At 37.6% G+C, this 19,866-nt stretch overlaps 1 protein-coding gene across 1 annotated transcript; it reads left to right on the top strand.

Moving 5' to 3' along the window:
• The first annotated feature begins 553 nt into the window (after positions 1-553).
• Positions 554-18,856, top strand: ova (ovaries absent). Its single transcript, XM_089632823.1, has 2 exons — positions 554-1,162; positions 16,969-18,856. The coding sequence occupies exon 2, from the start codon at positions 16,988-16,990 to the stop codon at positions 18,617-18,619; it is 1,632 nt and encodes a 543-aa protein (XP_089488949.1). The 5' UTR covers positions 554-1,162; positions 16,969-16,987; the 3' UTR covers positions 18,620-18,856.
• The last annotated feature ends 1,010 nt before the right edge of the window (positions 18,857-19,866 follow it).

The following is a 19,866-nucleotide window of genomic DNA, read 5'->3' as shown; positions in this document are numbered from 1 at the left end:
GCTGACACAATATCCTCACATAGATAACAGACCTGGGCGGCACCGCTGTGACGTTGTATGGGGTATTGCTCACTAGGTGCTGGATTCCCCACAATATATTTTCAAATCCATGGGGGAGGGGGGTTGTTGGAGAATTTCTACGAAAAGTAATTCCCCACAAAACTTGAGTGCATATTATCGATGTGTGATTTTTCAAATCCATGGGGGGGGGGATTGCTAGAGAATTTCTGCCCCCGACGATTCCACGCAAATTTTCTGCGTAAAATTGATTCCCCACAATAATTCTTCAAATCCATAGGGGGGAAGCGGTTGTTAGAGAATTTCTAATAATTTTTTTTTTTCATGAATTCCGATGTATGATTCCCCACAATGATTTCTCAAAAATCCATGTAACTAGAGAATTCTCGCAAGACGCGCAATACTCGCAAGACGCGCGATACTCATGAACAAATACTGAATACGAAAGTATCTTTGAGATATCTGTTCCTAACATCTGTTCTAATATATACGTTTCGCCTCTAAACTCTAAAGCAATGGCAAGTGGCAACTTTAGCGGGCGTAGGACGGGTAATTTTCTCTGTGCATTGTTTTTGTGGGTAAATTAAAGGAATTAAATAGAAGTGGAATAGTGAATCATTTTCTCTGGTTGGCTTTTTTACAAAATTGTGAAACGCAGAGAAATTATTTTAACTGTTTGTTATTTATGTGGCCAGCATATTCACACACAAAGTTAAAACAAAGACATTCTCGATTACAACAGTATTTTGTTCGCGAAAAATGTTGGTATCTCCGATACCTATTTGCTTCGCAGTCTAATGTCAGTTTGAAATGTTATCAGTGAATAGTGGATAAACTTGTTGAGAGTAACAACAATAAGCTGTACGTGATTACTTCTCCTGGTGATGCCTCTATTCCATTTATTGTGCACCGTGAAATAATAAATATGAACTGAAATACGAGACGCCTGGATGAATGCTTTCGTTGGAAGATATCCGTTATCGAAACGGAACAACACGGCATTCATTCAGGGCAGCAGATCTGGGTGGCTTACGACAAACGGCGTTTACTTCAATTTCAGAAAACTAAAAGCGGGAACAAAAATATCGAACACTTGTGAACTCCTGGCATGGGTGCAAATTAAAAACCTGTTAATTTGAAGAAGGTAAATTTAGTTTGATTTGTTTTTTATTCATATATGTGCACTCCTTCTCATGAAAATGGTACCAGACCCAATGGTCCCCTATAATTGACAGTAGTCATTAAGTTGAAAACATTTTCAAATGTCTTTTTGTTCTCGGAGATAGAGATTGAAATACAGATGCACCTATTATTTTTACAAGTAGATAACCATTTTTCAAATGTCAAAAAACAATGGCATATAATATCTCAGCTTTCATCAATAGCATTACGTATATGATTGTAATGTCATTGGCTTTAGAATATTATTTTAAGCTGCCAGTTTATTTTTGGGCCAACATTGGCGCCAAGATCCTTTGAAGTGTGCATGAAAAGCTGACACTAATTGGCTATTCGGCCAACATGATGCAACGGCCAATATATGCCAAGTTGTCCTCTACATGTTGGGCCAGCGCATTGGCCCATCACGTTGGCCCAACGTATACTGGCAGCTTTAGGTGAACACATACCTTATTGGGGAAGTAAGATTGGAGTTCTTAGTGCGGGCCAAAACTGTATTACGCCAACGTTCGCGACCTGCACACACATTTAAATTCCGTATATCACCACCTTCTCTCACAACGTACCAACCTTCTTTTCCTTTCTGAAATGCGGATAGCCGAGCCTCTAGACGCCTCCTATCTAGACTGCCCGGGCTTTACCCTCGTGGGCATGTTCAGACCCAGAGGAGTAGTATGTCTCTATAGCCGAGCTGACGTCAACTGTGAACGACTGTTGAATCTGGAAAGCTCCAGATTTGACGTGATGTGGGTGTGCAGCAGTCTTGCCAGTACAGTAAGATTCTACGCACGTCTATACCACTCTCTAAATCTCAGCGATTCAGACACATTTAAGCAATACTATTGATAATATATCTTGCCCCGCTATCCTTAGGCTGATTTTGTAGTTCTGGAAGACTTCAATGATCATCATGAATCATGATTGAAGTTCTCAGGATCAACAGACTCTGCTGGACGACAGGCGAAATCCTTTGCCACGTATTGGAACAAATGGCTCAGGGGCATACTTAACTTTCCACATAATGAGAGTATTTGATGTTCTACAGATCTATGTAAAAAATATCCTCATGCATCTCTTTAAAAACACGTACATTACGAAAAAAAAATTAACTTAAGATTTACGCGTAATTCGAACAAAGACATATTGCAAGCTCCAGCACTTTCTTCTACCTTTGGTCAACGTAGCTTTAGATACTTTGCCACAAAAATATTCAACATGCTCCCAGAAAATATTGAACTGAGTCAAACGAGAGAAAGAAAGTTTTAAGGAGTTTAAAAAAAATATTAAAATTTGGATTTATTCAAATGATCGAGCATATGCTGGTGCCCTCACCCAAACGCCTTGTCATTGACAGTTATTATAGTATGTATTGTGCTAAAACTTGCTGTATTTGTATTGTGTATATGCTAATACAAATGTAACCTAAAATAATGTATTGCTGTATAGGAACCTATATTAAACATTTATAAGTACACCATAGACAAAATGCGAGAAATAATTAACTAAAAAATCTGCCTCAACACAGGTTCGCCCAGTGAGGCAGATTATGCACAACATAACATATAGTATATTATGCCATATCTTTATAACACTCATATATATTTACTTTTTCTTCTATTGGAAACTGTTCTATTATTGTAACATTAGTTTTTCAACAATGTCATTGTTACTAACTTACATATAGGTATTTTACTTACTAATGATATATTCTGTAATTTTTTTTCATGAAATAAATAAATAAAATACAAAGGTTCGTAATGTTCAGACTCATCGCTCCAATCTGTTAGACCTATTTCCAACCACTGTGCCACATGAATACAGGATTGAGGTCACATTGCCTTTAGGATCAACCGACCACTGCCTGGTGATGACATCGATCCCTGTTAACTTCAGACTGCCAAACGAGAGGCTGAAGAGAAAAGTGTGGCACTATAGGTCAGCAGACTGGTTTGGTCTGCGGGCACATTTCAATGCTTTTCCGTGGTCAATTGATGATGTCATCACAACAGTGATGGATGGCTTCATACAATTCTCTGATAAAGAAAATGGTAACTCGAAGTAGTTCGACGAAAAAATGCAGCTTACTAAGTCTACAACACATCTCGAATGTTAGAAAACAGATCAGCGTATAATAAAATGGCAAAGGAAAGCAAGAGAATCATAAATAGGTAAAAATTTGAGCACGACCGCAGATCAGCAAAAAGTTGGCTGCCTGCCCACATGGCAGCATAGCATTCTGGTCGCTTGTGGGCTCAATAGGTCGCAATTTCCGAAAAATCCAGTCTACCACCTCTTGTCAGACCCGACGGCACACTAGCAAACACCGAAAAGGCCAACTCATTAAGTAAAATGTTTGAGGAAAACTCGATGATCGGGGTGCTGTGCTGCCGTCCGTTCTTCACTGCGGTTTCTATATGAAAAAGCTGAGGATCCGGCATCGGGGTGTACTCCAGGTCTTACAAGGGCTTGATGTTGGTAAAGCTTGCGGGCCTGACAGAATACCTGCCCTGTTATTGCATAGGTGCATTGCAGAAATTGCTCCAATTTTGTCGAAGCTCTTCAAAATGTCCCTGAAGTCTGGCTCTGTACCCTCTGAATAGAAAAATTATAGAGGACGTGGAAATTAAAGAAAAAAGAATCTTTGCTTTAGAAATTAAAATAGCCGAATCAGAACAAAGAGAATCAAAAATTCTGTAGAGGTTACCGGATTTAAAGTATCGATTAACGAACTGCCTCATGAAATTGCAAACAGAATTACTTCTGCCTTCGGAATAAATCTAGAACCAACAGACAAATTCAAATATCTAAAACCAACTGATACATAACCTCCGCGCCTAATATTCAACTTTCAAGAAGATACCAAGAAAACGACAATGATGAGTCCCAAAAAAATAGCAACGTCTTCCTTCTAATAAAAAAAAGTTAATAGTTAATAAAAAACTTTATGTAAATGAAGCCCTGATGCCATATTACAAAAATCTTTTATGGAATACTAAAATAAGGGCAAAGGAAGGAGTAAGTAAGGGCTAAAGAAGGAGTTAGCGCAACACGGCATAACACCCCAAAAACAAATAACAAAAATACTTTGGGCCGTGAAAATCTTAAATCATATTTAAGGGCAAAGGAGATAAATTTCAAATACATCTATCTCAAAAACGGAAAATTACTGGCACAAAAATCTGAAGACTCACTCATAATGGAAATAAAAAATCACAATGACCTCGAAAATAAAATAACATAAACAAACCATTGTTTCTATACCCATCTACAATATAATATGTACAACAAAATGGACGACTTCATAAGCGCACAACTGGAAAGCAGCTTCAAAATCAATGAATTCAAGAGTCACAGTGCAAAAGAGTGCAACGAAATCATCACAAATAAGTTCTCCCGTATAGAAATACTTCTTAATATACGGAGCCTTCAAAAAAATATAGAAGAATTTATTCTCAATATAAATAATCTTCAAGTAAAGCCGGGCGTTATAGTGTTAACGGAAACGTATACAAATAATGAATCACCCCGTTATAATTTATGTGATTACACTTACATACAGTCAAACACAAAAATTAATAAAAACAGTGGTATCGCAATATTTACTAATGACAAATATAATAATATTAGAACACAGTGTAGATTCAACTAAATGCATAGAAATTCAACTCAACAACAATAAAATGAATTATTTTTTGGTAGCAATCTACAGAACTCACGGATCTAACGCCAAATTATTTATCGAACAAATACGACAAATAATATCAAAACTAGCAGTTAAAAACCCGCTCCGCGGGTTTTTTTCTGCTAGGCCCTGCGGGCGGCTCTTGCTTGGGCTTCGCCCATTTTAAGTGATATTAACAACAGTTACATTTAATAGATAGATATTAGAACATTCACAGAGAGAGGGTGAGTATATATATTATTAAAACACGGAACAGGAAGGAGTTAATTAATAATAACATTCTAAATTTACGCATAATAAGAATGACAGTTGTTTGAATAAATGAAATTTTACGTATTTGTGATGGATTATTTCAAATGAAACACTATTATTGACTACATGTCTACAACTGATATTAACTGTTATCGTACCTAATATAATTAGCTCATAGGAGACTTGCAGTGCTTAAATATGTGTTACAACCGTCAATGTCTATAAGTTGAATCAATATCGTTTAGTTTGTCACAATTAAAGATAGTTTTAACAAAGTTGACTTAAATAATAGATTATTACATATTGATTAATTGTACCCGTGTTTATGAATAAAAGGAGGGTAATTGTGAGATGACATTAGCAGTCGGTTTAATTAAAAGGTGTTAATTTTACTCCAACTGGTGGTAATTCTTTACCTACAACTGTTACTGTATCTAATAAAGTTTAAAGCTAGATTATATATACACCTTCATCAGGAGAGTAAAAATCTATATATAAAGGTAGATTATTACAATATAGCGCCCCTGAGGTGATATCTCACAAAAGCGGCGCTATGCAAATTGTCCAATAAATAAATAAATATAATGTTTACATTTTATTGTGTATACACCGAAGTCAAAAATTAAATATAGATTGCAATTGGGAAAGAAGAAGTGGAAGGAGGGGGGGGGAGTAAGAGTAGGCTGGGTTTATAATAATTAGGAATTACAATATCGTTAGACGGGAAAGACCAGTTGAGTGGGAAAATATTTAAAAAAGGGTTTATAAAAAAATTCTTGTTAATTATATCTGCTTTTATATTAATATGTTTCCTCATTTCTAAAATTTCAAAATTATTTATAGTGAAGTATTTTAAGACCTGAAAAAAACAAATAGCATATAACCATAAAACAATATATTCATAAGACAAATAGCATTTAATAACGGTTATTCTAATAAATTGATAGTTGAAATACTAAATAAAAAATTAAACACATTCTCTTCAAACGGTCTTTCTAAAGATAGAAATAAACAATGGCGTAGAATTCTGTTTGTGGATAACGATACTTCTAAAATTATATATATAAACAATCCTGGTACCATTCAACTGGCGTTTTACACTAATAACAATGAAGAAATATATTCTTAATAATAATGATAGCAAAATTCAAACAAAAAAAACAGGAGTTTAAAAACTCAATTGACATGATTGTAATTTCTTTTACAGAGGTAGAACCAATAGAAACTTTGAAGTCAGAACTAAAGAATATCGCAGGGCTATAAATGGAAATAGTGAATCTGAGTTTGCAAATAATCTTTTAAATAATGATCACACTTTCGATAAAAATTCAGGTCTTAAAATACTTCACTCAGGATATAAAGCATCGCAAATAAATAATTTTGAAATTTTAGAAATTAGAAAACATGCCAATATAAAATCAGATATAATTAATAAGAAAAAAAAAAAATAATGATAAATGCCATTACAAAGTGATAAGCTTCCAGAAGAAATCTTCTTATAAAACGCTTGTTAATGGTAAGTAGTCAAGTATTGTTAGCTGCATATTTAAATATTCGCGCCAGGCATTTGGTTCGTTTTTAAACCGCCAGAGGTGCGCTCTGTCGGCCATCTTGAAGAAACGCGTGAATTTTTATAAACGTCAAACATAATCACGTAACTGTGGAGAATTTTCATTGTAATGTAATTAATCCAATGGATTATGAACTTTCTAAAACATATTTTCTTCGATATTATCCAAAAATTATATGAGCAGAAACGATGCTTATGAAGAAATCTCGTATTATTATGAGGCGATCCTATTTTAGTATGGAATCGTGTCTTAATATTCAAGTTACCCGAAACAGACAATTTAAATTTGACCAATCAGAGGGCCTACACCGTCCAGACGCTGGGACAATAATACTATCAGATTCAAGAAACAAAACTTGCATAATCACCGGGGATTTCAATATCAACATAAACAATAATATAGATAGTACTCTTAAACATGATTATTTAAACTGTATGACAGAAAACAATTTTAAATCATGTATAAATGAAAATTCGCGGGAAATTCAAGTCTTGTCTAGATCATTTTTGACAAATATTAGCATAAAAGATCTCCATAAAATAAAAATACCTTGTCTGGAAAAATAACATTACCGACCATCACACATGTATATTTTTGTATGAGGATGAAAAAAAAATACAGACAAAAAACTTGTGAACAAATCGTATACCAAATTAAATCTGAAGAAATTAATTGATAACTTGAAAACTGAAAATTGGCAACCTGTAATCAATTGTGAAGAGGTTGAAAAATGCTCAAAGAACTTTGAAAACATTTTATCCACGCATATACGCATATCCACGCATATTCAATTTGGTAGGCGGGAATGTGTACCGCCGCCCTGGGAACCATTTATTGGATGACCAACACCTCTGCCACAGGTCACCCCAAGTGGTTCGCTACGTTTGGTGACTTAGCAGGGGTGCCCGGGTTCATGGGTTAAGGTTTGCCCGGGTCTTGGTGGCGGGTGCGTCGGCCCACCTTCTGCGTGGCGGGCCGGTTGGGAGATGCTGGTTGAGGGAGACCCTTTACAACCGGTTACCGCTGTCTGGGCCGCTCGATAGTACAGGGGCCCGACCCTCAGGCTCACGACTAAGGGTGGGCTGCCCCATCAGCGAGTGAAAAAACCCCGCCACTGCTGTTGTGCCGGTTCGTGACCGGAGGGGACCCAGCAGCAGCGTTTGGGGCGCATTGGATGCCCTCTCCAGCCGGACTCTCCCAGCCTATCGCCTAGCACCGCAGTGGGTGGGCTGGAACCAAACGCTCATCACTCCTGGACAGCCTGAACCCCAGATTCCTACCCACCCCTCATACCTTTCCTTTCCAGACCTTTCCTTTCACCCTTACAAAAAAAAAAAAAAAAACATACATACAACACAACAATTTTAACATCGTTACAGCTGCGAGTAGCAGGCGTCCCCGGTGCGGGCCAAAACTGTTGGTAAATTTTGCCAACATTCGCGGCCTGCACACAAATTTAAATTCCGTCCATCACCATCTTTTGTCCCAACGTCCCAACCTTCTTTTCCTATCCGAAACTCAGATAGCCGAGCCGTCAGACTCCTCCTATCTGGACTGCCCGGGCTTTACCCTCGCAAGCAAATTCCGACTCAAAGGAGGAGTCTTGCCTCTATAGTCGAGCTGACGTCAACTGTGTACGACTATTGAGTCTGGAAAACTCCAGATTCGACGTAATGTGGGTGCGCGTCAATCTTGCCAGTACGGCAAGATTCTACGCATGTCTATACCGCTCACCGAACCATAGCGAATCAGACACTTCCGAGCTCTTCAAACATTTGAGCGATACTATTGACGATCTCTTGCCCCGCTACCCTTCGGCCGAGTTTGTTGTTCTGGGGGACTTCAATGTTCATAACGAATCATGGTTGAAGTTCTCAGGCCCAACGGACTCGGCTGGCCGACAGGCGGAATCCTTTGCCATTTGCTACGGATTAGAGCAATTGGTTCAGGAGCCTACAAGGGTTCCTGATGTCCAGACTCACCGCTCCAATCTGTTAGACCTATTTTTAACTACTGTGCCACACGGTTATAAGATTGACGTCACAGCGCCTCTGGGATCATCTGACCACTGCCTAGTGACGACATCAATCCCCGTTAGCCTCAGACCAACCAATGAGAGGCTGAGGAGAAAAGTGTGGCACTATAGGTCAGCAGATTGGTTCGGTATGCGGGCCCATTTCAACGCTTTTCCGTGGTCAGCTGTTTGTTTTCGGACTTCGGACCCTTCAAGATGTGCCCAGGAGATTGGTGTAGTCATCAAATCGGCCATGGATGGCTTCATACAATCGACTACTAAAGAAACTGGTGTGGGCTCAAAGCCGTGGTTCAGTCGACAATGCTCCGAAGCAGTTCGACGAAAAAACGCGGCTTACCGAGCCTACAACACATCTCGAACGCCCGAAAGCAGATCAGCATACAACAAATCGGCAAAGGAATGCAAGAGAATCATTAATAGGTCAAAATTCGAACACGACCTGCAGATCAGCAAAAAGCTGGCTGCCTGCCCGCATGGCAGCAGAGCATTCTGGTCGCTTGCGGGCTCAATAGGTCGAAATTTTTGCAAACCCAGTTTGCCACCTCTTACCAGACCTGACGGCTCACTAGCAAACACCGCCACCGAAAAGGCTAACCTATTAGGGAAAATGTTTGCGGAAAACTCGACCCTCGACGACGGGGGTGCTGTTCCGCCGTCGGTTCCTCACTGCGGCTTCTATATGAAAAAGCTGAGGATCCGGCATCGGGATGTACTCCAAGTCATACGGGGACTCGATGTTAACAAAGCTAGTGGACCTGATGGAATACCTGCCCTGGTATTGCAGAGGTGTGCTGCGGAAATAGTTCCAGTTTTGACAAAGCTCTTCAAAATGTCCCTGAAGTGTGGCACTGTGCCCTCTGGTTGGAAAAAAGCGGTAATTCACCCTTTTCCCAAGAAACGTGACCGCTCCAACCCGGCCAACTACCGCCCCATAGCGATCACATCAGTTCTGTCCAAAGTGATGGAACGTGTGATCAACGACAAACTGCTCACATACCTCGAGAAGAACAAAATTATCAACGACCGTCAATACGGATTCCGGCGGAACCGCTCGTGCGGTGATCTTCTCGCGTATGTGACGCATGTTTGGGGGCGGTGCCTGGAACGTCACGGTGAGACCCAAACGGTCGCACTAGACATATCCAAGGCCTTAGACCGGGTCTGGCACCGAGGACTTGTCAACAAATTGCATTCTTACGGACTTCCCGCATCCCTGTGTACGTGGATTGCTGACTTTTTAAGGGATAGGTCGATTCAGGCGGTTACTGACGGTTTCACCTCTTCCTCGCACTCCATAAATGCTGGCGTCCCACAGGGATCGGTTCTGTCTCCGACTTTGTTTTTGTTGCACATCAATGACCTTTTGACATGTGCACCGATTCATTGTTACGCGGATGACAGTACAGTTCATGATAGCTTTTTGTTTGACAAGCCCCCAAAGGGCACACAAACTCCAACGGCTCGAAGGGCTTTGAAGCAGAGAATGGACGGTTATCTCGAGAGTATTTCCTCCTGGGGTAAAAATAATCTCGTCGAATTTAATGTTTCAAAGACCCAATCCTGTCTGATTACGTCTAAAAGGGATCTAAATGATAATCTAGTCTCCTTCAACGGAAGCAATCTTCCGAACAGGCCTTCCATTGATATGCTTGGTATAACTATAAGTGACCAGAGTAAAGTTGGCCTCTCAGAAGCTGGGCGTACTGTACAGGGCCCGCAGATACTTTAATAGTACACAACTGCTCACCCTGTACAAATCGCAAGTGCGCCCTACTGTCGAATTTGGCAGCCATCTCTGGTCTGGAGCCCCAAAATACCTGAAAAAAACCCTTGACTCTGTGCAGAAACGGGCGGTCCGTTTGATAGATTCCCCAATCTTAACAAACGGACTGCAATCTTTAGAGCACAGTCGTCAGGTAGGTATGCTGTCCTTGTTCTATCGGTATTACAATGGAAGATGCTCTGAGGAACTAGCGTCATTGATCCCTTCGGCACCGGTGCGTAGTCGGGATACACGCCAAACGCGCGCCCAACATTTGTACACAGTTGACACTTGTCACATGAGAACGGGTCGCTTCTACGATTCGTTCTTAAGTTCAACAGCTCGGCTGTGGAATGAACTGCCGGCCTCTGTGTTTCCTCCCTCCTACAACATGGGACTCTTCAAGACCCATGTTCACTCCTTCCTCTCCACAAAAAGACACTCCACACAGCATCCCCAAAGATGACATAGGCCCTGAGGGAAATTATTTTCTTCAGGGCCTCCTGTGTGGAGTAAATATAAAAATAAAAAAAATATATATATATAGAAAAATCTAAAACTGAAATTCAAAATCGTAATCTGGCAAAAAAATTTTTATTGAAACCGTGGATCACTCAGGGTCTATTAAATTCAATAAAAGAAAAAGTAAGCTTTACACACAAACAATTAATTTCCCAAACGACAGAATTAGATTGTCATTACAAAAAATATAAAAATAAATTGACACGACTAATCAAAATCAGTAAAGATGACTACTACAGACATAAACTAATAATCACTGAAAACAACCCTAAAATAATCTGGCAAACAATCAACTGTGCAATAGAAAAGAATAAACAAAAACAGTCAATCAATGAAATTAAAGATGAAAATAACGTAATAATAAATGCCAAAGAAAACCCAAAAAAATGTGCTAATGTTTTAACTTTTCTCCTTTTTCGCAAAAGTGGGACAAAACCTAGCCAAAAAAATTAATGTTACAAGGATCGAATAGACAACCAATTATTGAAAATATACAAAATCTAAACTCACTATTCCGATTTAAAATGATCAGTGAAGTAGGTGTTTTAAACATAATTGAAAATATGAAAGGAGGGTCGTCTCCAGGTTATGACAATGTAACAATACAAATTTTAAAATCTATTAAAAGCCACGTGACAAAACCATTAACTAATTAATATAAGTCTCAAAAATGGAATATTTCCATCTAATTATAAGAAAACGATTATTTCACCTATATTTAAAAGTGGAAATACCCAAAATGTAACAAATTATCGACCAATTTCCCCCTCATTTCAAATACATATAGGCAAAATATTTTAAAAATTGTAAAATCTCAACTAATGGAATTTGTTGAAAACAACAAAATACTTCACAACAACCAATACAGATTCCGAAAAGCGCGAAGCACACAAGATGCAATTGCAAATCTCACATCACGAATATACGAAAGCCTAGACATGAGCAAAAAATGTGTTGGTATTTCCATAGATCTGAGAAAAGCTTTCGACAGTATATCCCACACAAAACTTTTGAAAAAATTAGATAATCTGAATATTAAAAAGAGTGTAGCAAATTGGATAAAATGCTACCTAAATAATCACCCTCAATATGTCAAAATAAACAATTTATATAGCGGTGAAGATTCATCTGATTATGGAATCCCTCAAGGTACGGTACTGGGTCCAATATTATTCATCTTATATGTAAACGGGATATTTTCTCATTCACTTCATGGTAGTATAACCTCTTATGCTGACGATACAGTAATCATTGAAAGTGACAATACATGGGAATTAGTAAAACTAAAAGCAACAGAAGACATAAATACTGGTTTGAAATACAATCTCTAAATAGCGAAAAAACTCATGTTATATCATTTGCAATAAAATCAAATGACGTTCCACAAAATTTTGACAGAATTATACATGACAATTTTAAAAACATAATAAAAATAACTGTACAATAAACTGTTCCACATTGAAAATTTCAAATAAAATTAAATACTTACTTAAGGAATAATAAAAGGCAAAAACCTAAACTAGAAAAATTAAATCAACCTTACCGTCAACAAAATAAGAAAATTAATTTATAAATTTTAGAAAATTCGAAATTTTCTCTAATTGGAAAATCTAACATCGGTCTACCACGCTATAGTACAATCAAATCTCCAATACGCTGTAGTCAGCTGGGGAGCTGCATACAAAACAGTTATACTCCCTGTTCAAATTGTACAACATCTAATTATAAAAATAATATTGAAAAAACCAAGAGATTATCCAAAACACCTAATTTTTTAAAATTCTTACTTACGTATTCGTTAATTCATTCGCGGTGTTAATTCATAAAAAAAAAAACATCGCCCAATTTTTATAAAAAACTGAATTTGTCATATTATACAATTAATTACATTCGAAAAAAGATTCTAAGTAAGAAATTTTGACCTTGATACTTTATTTTTTTCTAGGCTTAGAAAAATACTCGCATTTGGTTCTACTTCCAGTATTTAATTAAAGCATCTATAATATTCCCAAATTTTCAAACCAAAAATACATGATTTTGCATTAATTCATATCGCATCACTTTAAGGTTGGCAAATATTGTCCGTGTAAATTACCACAATAATTGCTAGACCAAAGGTATTTTATAATCCAAAAGTAATATTTACAAAAGTATATTTCACATTATTATATTCAACCATAAAGCCGAAATCTGTTTTCTAAAGCTTCCCCCTTCATTTAGAAAATATAACTGTATGATCGTGAGCTTCAGGGCTGTATTATAAATATATACCTTTGCATTTGTTTTGTCCTGAACGCCCAATCAAATCAAGCCATGCTGAAAAGGATACGTATACACCAAACTGTGCCTGGTGCCAGTAAAAATTTTAAGCTCTCTGTATTAGGTGTTAGATATTATCAGCGCTTTGGAAAGTCGGCGCCCAGAGTGGGCTGCTCCAATTGCGCCTGCATGGGTCCGGTGTATACATTAGGTTAATTCTGTTTCATAGTTTATAAAAAAATATATATTATTTTCTATTACATTCAAACCCCACTCCCCTGCACATAACCATAAAATATATTTAACACACTCTAATAATCGATCATCCATCTGATCACAACTGTTTCAAGTAAGCCTGATATCTATGCCCATACACAAAATAACTGCTGCAGCACATTTGTATTATTTAAACTTCATCATAGTGGCGTTATGTTAGTAGAATTAATAAATTAAATCCATAGTTTTATCATAAAATTACTGCAAATTTGCCATCAGCACAAAACTGGCTTATCTTTTTGTATCATGTTTTTACTTTATAAAATACTATTTTAAAATCTACAAACTTATCCATGCATTCGGGGGCGTCACTATTTTTACAGAATACAATCAAACAACCAACTGATCTAAGTACATTAAAAATGTTAGTCAGCCTGTTGAACCTGGACAGCTTTATATTTTAAAAAACAATTCTTTGAAATATAACTTTAATATTCATTGTTGCCAGAGGCGGTTCTAGGGGACCAGAAGTGGAAGTTCAATTGAAAAAAAAAAAATTTAAATGTTAATACATATTGCTAATGCGTAGTGACTAACTAACTAACCATCACGCCGTTTCCCCACAGGGGTAGGCAAAGAGGACGGACCGCCAAACAACTCCGTCTTGGCACACACTTCTTGCCTCATTCACATTCATACAGACTCTTCTATTATTCTGACTTTTGACATGGCCCGACTCAAGTATCTGATTCACTTGATCGTGCCATGTCTTCCTCGGGCGTCCCCGATTTCTGCTAACATTCACATTTGCGTCATATATTCTCAATAATGCGTAGTGAATATTATAAAAATGCCAATGTATGTAATTAATTTTCCTGTACTCGCCTATTCTGAAGTCTGTAGTACAATATTGTTTAATTTAAGATTATTTATCTAATTATTTTTATTGAGCGGAGACGGTTACATATAGTTCCCGTAAGCACTTAGGCCATAGGCCCATTGTGTTATCTCCCATTTTACCTCATTCCTTTAACAGTCACCCGATCCCTTTCATAAAGTTCACCAGGGTTGTCATTGGATATGTGGCTATGTCTTCTGGTTCCATAATGTGTGTTCCCAGGTGTCATCTCTCCTCTCCAATCCCCCTTGGTTCCCTGAAGGGCCCACAAGGGAAGACTTCATGGTGGTGGCCTTATCTCTCCTCTCCACTCCTTCTTGGTTCCCTAAAGGTCCCACGAGGGAAGAGGATTTCATCTCTCATCTCCACTCCTTCTTGGTTCCCTGAAGGCCCCATGGGCTAAGGACCTCTCCCCGTTGGTTCCCTGAAGGCCCCATGACGAATGATTCCATGGTTCCCCAAAGGCCCCACGATGGAAGAGGGTTTCGTCCCTTCTCTCCACTCCTTGATTCCCTGTAGGCCCCGCGATGGAGGAGTCTACTCTTCTTGGTTCCCTGAAGGCCCCACGGTGGAAGAGTCCACTCCCCCTCGGTTCCCTGAAGGCCCCACGAGGATAGGGGTCTCGTCGCTCCTCTCCGCTCCTCCTTGGTTCCCTAATGGCCCCACGATGGAAGAGGACTTAGTCTCTCCTCTCCACTCCTCTTTGGTTCCCCAAAGGCCCCACGATGGAAGAGGACATCGTCTCTCCTCTCCACTCCTCCTTGGTTCCCTGTAGGTCAACCTCAGTCCATTGTTTATAAGTAGATTTAAAAGTAAACAATGAAAGCAAAAGTACCTTGCGTTCATTTTATTGCACCCGCAAATCCACGGAAAAAAATGATAAATTTTCGTTTTGAACCTCCTTTATTCTATTTTTCTCTCTTGTAACAACTAATTTTCACTTTATTTGAATATGTTTGTCATGATTTACTGAATTGTTTGAGATTTCTTTCAATACGATATCCACAGAATTTGACATTTTTAATTATTCCATGCAAATTACATCGTAAATTACTAATATTCAAGTTCAAGATGGCTATCATTTATCACACAAAAAACTTACGACTGACATTTTTTTACATCTCCCTCTAATACCTTAATAATCTTAGGTCGTAGATATATCTATCTCAACGCGGTCATGTCCGAAAAAACCTTTAAAATAAATTTTGTATGATACTAAGCATATGTCGGACATGATAGTGTTTACCTCCTTTTCTGTATAGCAAAGAGAAAGATAGGAGATAGCTTGGGGACAAAACTTGAAGTGACCCACGATAGGTACATACATACAGTTGTAGGACATATCGGTTTTGCTAGATTCGTGCTTATCTGAATGAATCGGTCTAGTGGTGAAATTCTGGAGAACTAAAAAAACTGTAAAGATTCTTATAATAACTCCATCCCTGTGAAAATTAATGTAAAATGTATCTCCCAAACTGAAAAAAGTCGGGAACCCTTCTACTGAAATATAATTCTTAAATTTATTGGTGAACGGTTGCGCCGAAAGCGAACATCAAAGCGTTTGACGAGAATATGTTTAAACAAGCGTTTCTTTGCATCGGTTTACAGGCAGCCAATCATGGGCGCGTGAAAGTTTAATATTAATATTGATTTTCCAGGTTGTTTTAAAATCCAGGTGTTGGTATAAAAACAACTGCTAGAAATATATTAGTTAATTTTTTGTTATTATTAAATGAATTTTAACTTCATTTTTTTTTTTTAAGAAAATTGTGTTGAAGGTAACACGTGCAAGAAATATTTCTCAGGTTACGATTTGTAGATTTTATTATTATTCCATACATTTATCGTTATTAAAAAAAATTTATTAGGAAAAGAGTATACACATTCATGAACATCAAAAGTGGATACTTGACCGATTTGATTTCCACAAAAGAAAAATTGAAGTCTTTAAAAATTTATAATTTTTTTAATTATTATGTTTTCATTTAAAAAATTCTACCTATTACCTTGAAATACCCTGGTCTATTTAGCGTCCGGCCAATCAGGAGAGAGAACCGCGCGCCGCGGCGATAGCCAATCAGAAGGCGGGGATGTTTAGGCTGTTGAATTTGAATAAAAAATCATTATTAGATAGGTACCTACCAATGTAGGAACTTTGATTGAGAAAAAATGGAACTTTTTCTATCTTTTACGATCTTCCACAACATAAATAGTTATTTCTTATGATAATTACGTTGAAACTCAGTGCTATTCATAATTTTTTTACATTTTAAGCATGCACGTTTATTAAAGATCTTTGGCATTAAAGTTCCATTTTTTCTCAATCAAAGTTAAGTTTGAAGGTTGAAAAATACGCATATATTATTAAAACAACCCAAACTAATACCCTAAAATTATTACCTTATTTTGTGCATGTTTTCGTAAACCCTGACATAAATAGTTGTCTCTAGATATTTAAGTTTTTTTTTTGAAAGAGCATTTGCCTGGAGCGGAATTCGATAGGTTTACCGGCCCGCCTTTGTTGGGGCTATTTGTACGCTCCACCGATTGACTTGTGATTTTTTTTGTTTACAGTATCGGTGAAATATCCAGCATGATTGCCAACTTACCTCTCCTGTTCGCCGGTGGGAACCCCACATGTCTGGCCAAAATGCTGACAAATGAACTGGAATGTTTTATAACATTCTTAGTCCACTGCTCCTGGGGCCACGACACCGCCAAACACATTCAGCAGCCCCAATGGTGGCCCTCCAATGTCACCTTCTCCGACCCCTTCACCCGACCAAAGGACTTACCGAACGACTGGGCCACCAGTCTGAGGGATCTCATCAAACAGTGTTATGTGTATCACAACAGTGAATTCTTACTCAAGTTTTCTGAAGAACTAGCCCTCAATCCTCCCGCCACCTTACAGTATGTAGACAATTGTGATCGTACTACTTCTCTTTATCTACGATCTTCGGGGAGGTTACTGGTTACATTTAGGAATGAAAATATGCTCTATGATAGAAAACTAGATAGTACCGGCAGAATTTGTCTTTTACCTAGGAAACTCATTAAAGAATCAATTGTAGAACATATTATAGCAGATATCTATTTATGCGATACGTGTGACGATGTGTTTGATAATTTTGAAGACCTGAGAAAACATGAAAGAATCTGCTCGCAGAGATCCACTACACCAGACGCATCCTCTCTGATTCTAGAACCATGTCAGAAGCAGGAGTTAGAACAAGATGAGTTCATGAACATATTAGGGCTTCAAACAAAAGGAGTAAATTCTAGTTCAGTAGTAAGTGCATCTAGCAGCCATCAAGAACTGAGCCCAAATCAAGTCAATCACAGACAGAGGAGGACTACGGTATTTAATTACTTAGCATACTTTCCCTTTTCATCTCTCGCTGGCCAAAGACTGAATAAAAGCCGAGGTCGAACAAAAGAGGCCGATGCCAGGTACCGCGATCACGTGGACAGATACTGCACCGCTCCTCCCCTCTGTCTAGAAACTCCTAAGTGGTTGCATAAGACCAGATCTCATAATTATCCTGTTAAATATAAAAAAACTGAAAATTATTGGAATCGCCAACACATTTTTCCTAAACAAAGGAACAAGAAATTTTTAGATGTAAATAGCCAATTACTTTTGTCTAAGTGCAAACCCATTTCTGTGAAGCTAACAGCTATGCAACCAGAAGAAATAAAACAGTATTTAGATGATTTAGAAAAACAAAAAACTTTGAAAAAAGCCAAATGTCAAATAGAGTTTGTGTCTGTAACACCCTGTGATTCTAAGACTAAACAAAGTTCAGGTAAAGAAAGTTCCTGTCTGGGGATGCGGAGATCAGGACGTGTATCATTCAACATAAACCCTAGTCCTAAAGTGAATGCAAGCGTAACAAATATAGACATCATAGACTTGTGCTCCGATGATGAAGACAGTTTAATGGTGACCCCTTGCCCGGTGGCTTGCCACGCCAGCGGGGAGGTGACGGTTACGTCGCCCTGCGTGCCCCTCGCTGACACTCCTGGCCACGACCATTCCACAGAACCTGACTCTCTAGAAGCGGCTCATTATCCTTCACCAGTCAAACGCAAACCTCCCTTCTGTAATAGTTCTCAGCAAACCAAATTTTTTGAAAAGAAAATTAGTAACCGTAATCAAATGAAAGATTTTCATATAAATTTATATAGTCCAAAAATTAGTAATGTTATATCGATAGATTAAGAAATTCAAAACATTGTTTACTGTTTAGGTTTATTTATTATGTTTGTTTTTAAGTTTTTTTTTACTCATGCTGTTTACAATAATAGTAGGCGATTAGTTTAAACAAAAATGATTTTGTTAGTTTATTATTGTAAAGCCATTGTCGTTTGATATTTATGTTAAAAACATAAACCTACAAAATAACAGTACATAATTAATAATATCCCGCATTCGTACCACTAACCATATACCTACTTTTTGCTATTTGTTTTTGGGGTGTTATGCCGTGTTGCGCTAACTCCTTCTTTAGCCAACGTTTCGGACAGCATTGCAGTGTCCATCATCAGGGCAGATGTGTTTTATCACAAAACACATCTGCCCTGATGATGGACACTGCAATGCTGTCCGAAACGTTGGCTAAAGAAGGAGTTAGCGCAACACGGCATAACACCCCAAAAACAAATAGCAAAAATACTTTTGGCCGTGAAAATCTTAAATCATACATATACCTACTGACTAAATAATATTTTTTTTAAATTTAGCTTTTCCACATTATTGTAATTAAAACAATTTCTTCTTTGACTAGCTGATACTAATAAAGTCTTTAAATTCATTAAAATTTGTGCAAATTTTTGAAAAAGACTACCTATGCTGTTTTTCTATCCTGTCTTGAATGTATGTATGTATTACAACTTGAATTACAGTAACCCTGGATCTCAATATGTATACGGGGCTTTACTATGTCTTTTACAAATGATAACTTGAACAATGAACCTACCAAGAAATACCAATAGTTTGGATAAATAAGAAAGATCTCAAAGAAACAACTGAATCTGTCATTCCAAGGATTTCCTGCAACCGAGGGCGAGTCACAAGTCATAACATTTTACCATTTAAATTATAATTTTGTATGCACATATCCTCCCACTCTCCAGTGTTCAATGTCTTCGATTAGGTCCAGTGATAAGTTTAGCTCGATTTACATTAAGTAATTAAATTTATATATTTCACTCTCAAAATGGTTTTATTTATTTTCTTCCTGAAATGTGCTCTCGGCCCAGGTTGCATTTGTTATTTTAAAATTTTTTCTACTCTATGACAAACAATATTATCTTTTGATTGAAAACAATTTTTTTTTTGTTTTTCAGAAATCTAGATGTAACTCGTATTGCACAAATTGTTGTTGGTGTAAAAATATATTGGCACTATTTAAAAAAAATTGTTAAATTCTTCCATTGTTTATTTTCATTAAAAATTTAACATTGAAT

This window comes from Hesperophylax consimilis, chromosome 6, assembly GCF_061612785.1.
Source record: "Hesperophylax consimilis isolate HC1 chromosome 6, BYU_Hcon_1.0, whole genome shotgun sequence".
Taxonomy (NCBI): domain Eukaryota; kingdom Metazoa; phylum Arthropoda; class Insecta; order Trichoptera; family Limnephilidae; genus Hesperophylax; species Hesperophylax consimilis.
Note: the sequence above shows the minus strand (reverse complement) of the source record. Positions and strands in the feature narration are given on the sequence as shown.

Bases quoted from the DNA above. Each gene is read 5' to 3' on its own strand.
- ova (XM_089632823.1), top strand. From the start codon at position 16,988: ATGATTGCCAACTTACCTCTCCTGTTCGCCGGTGGGAACCCCACATGT.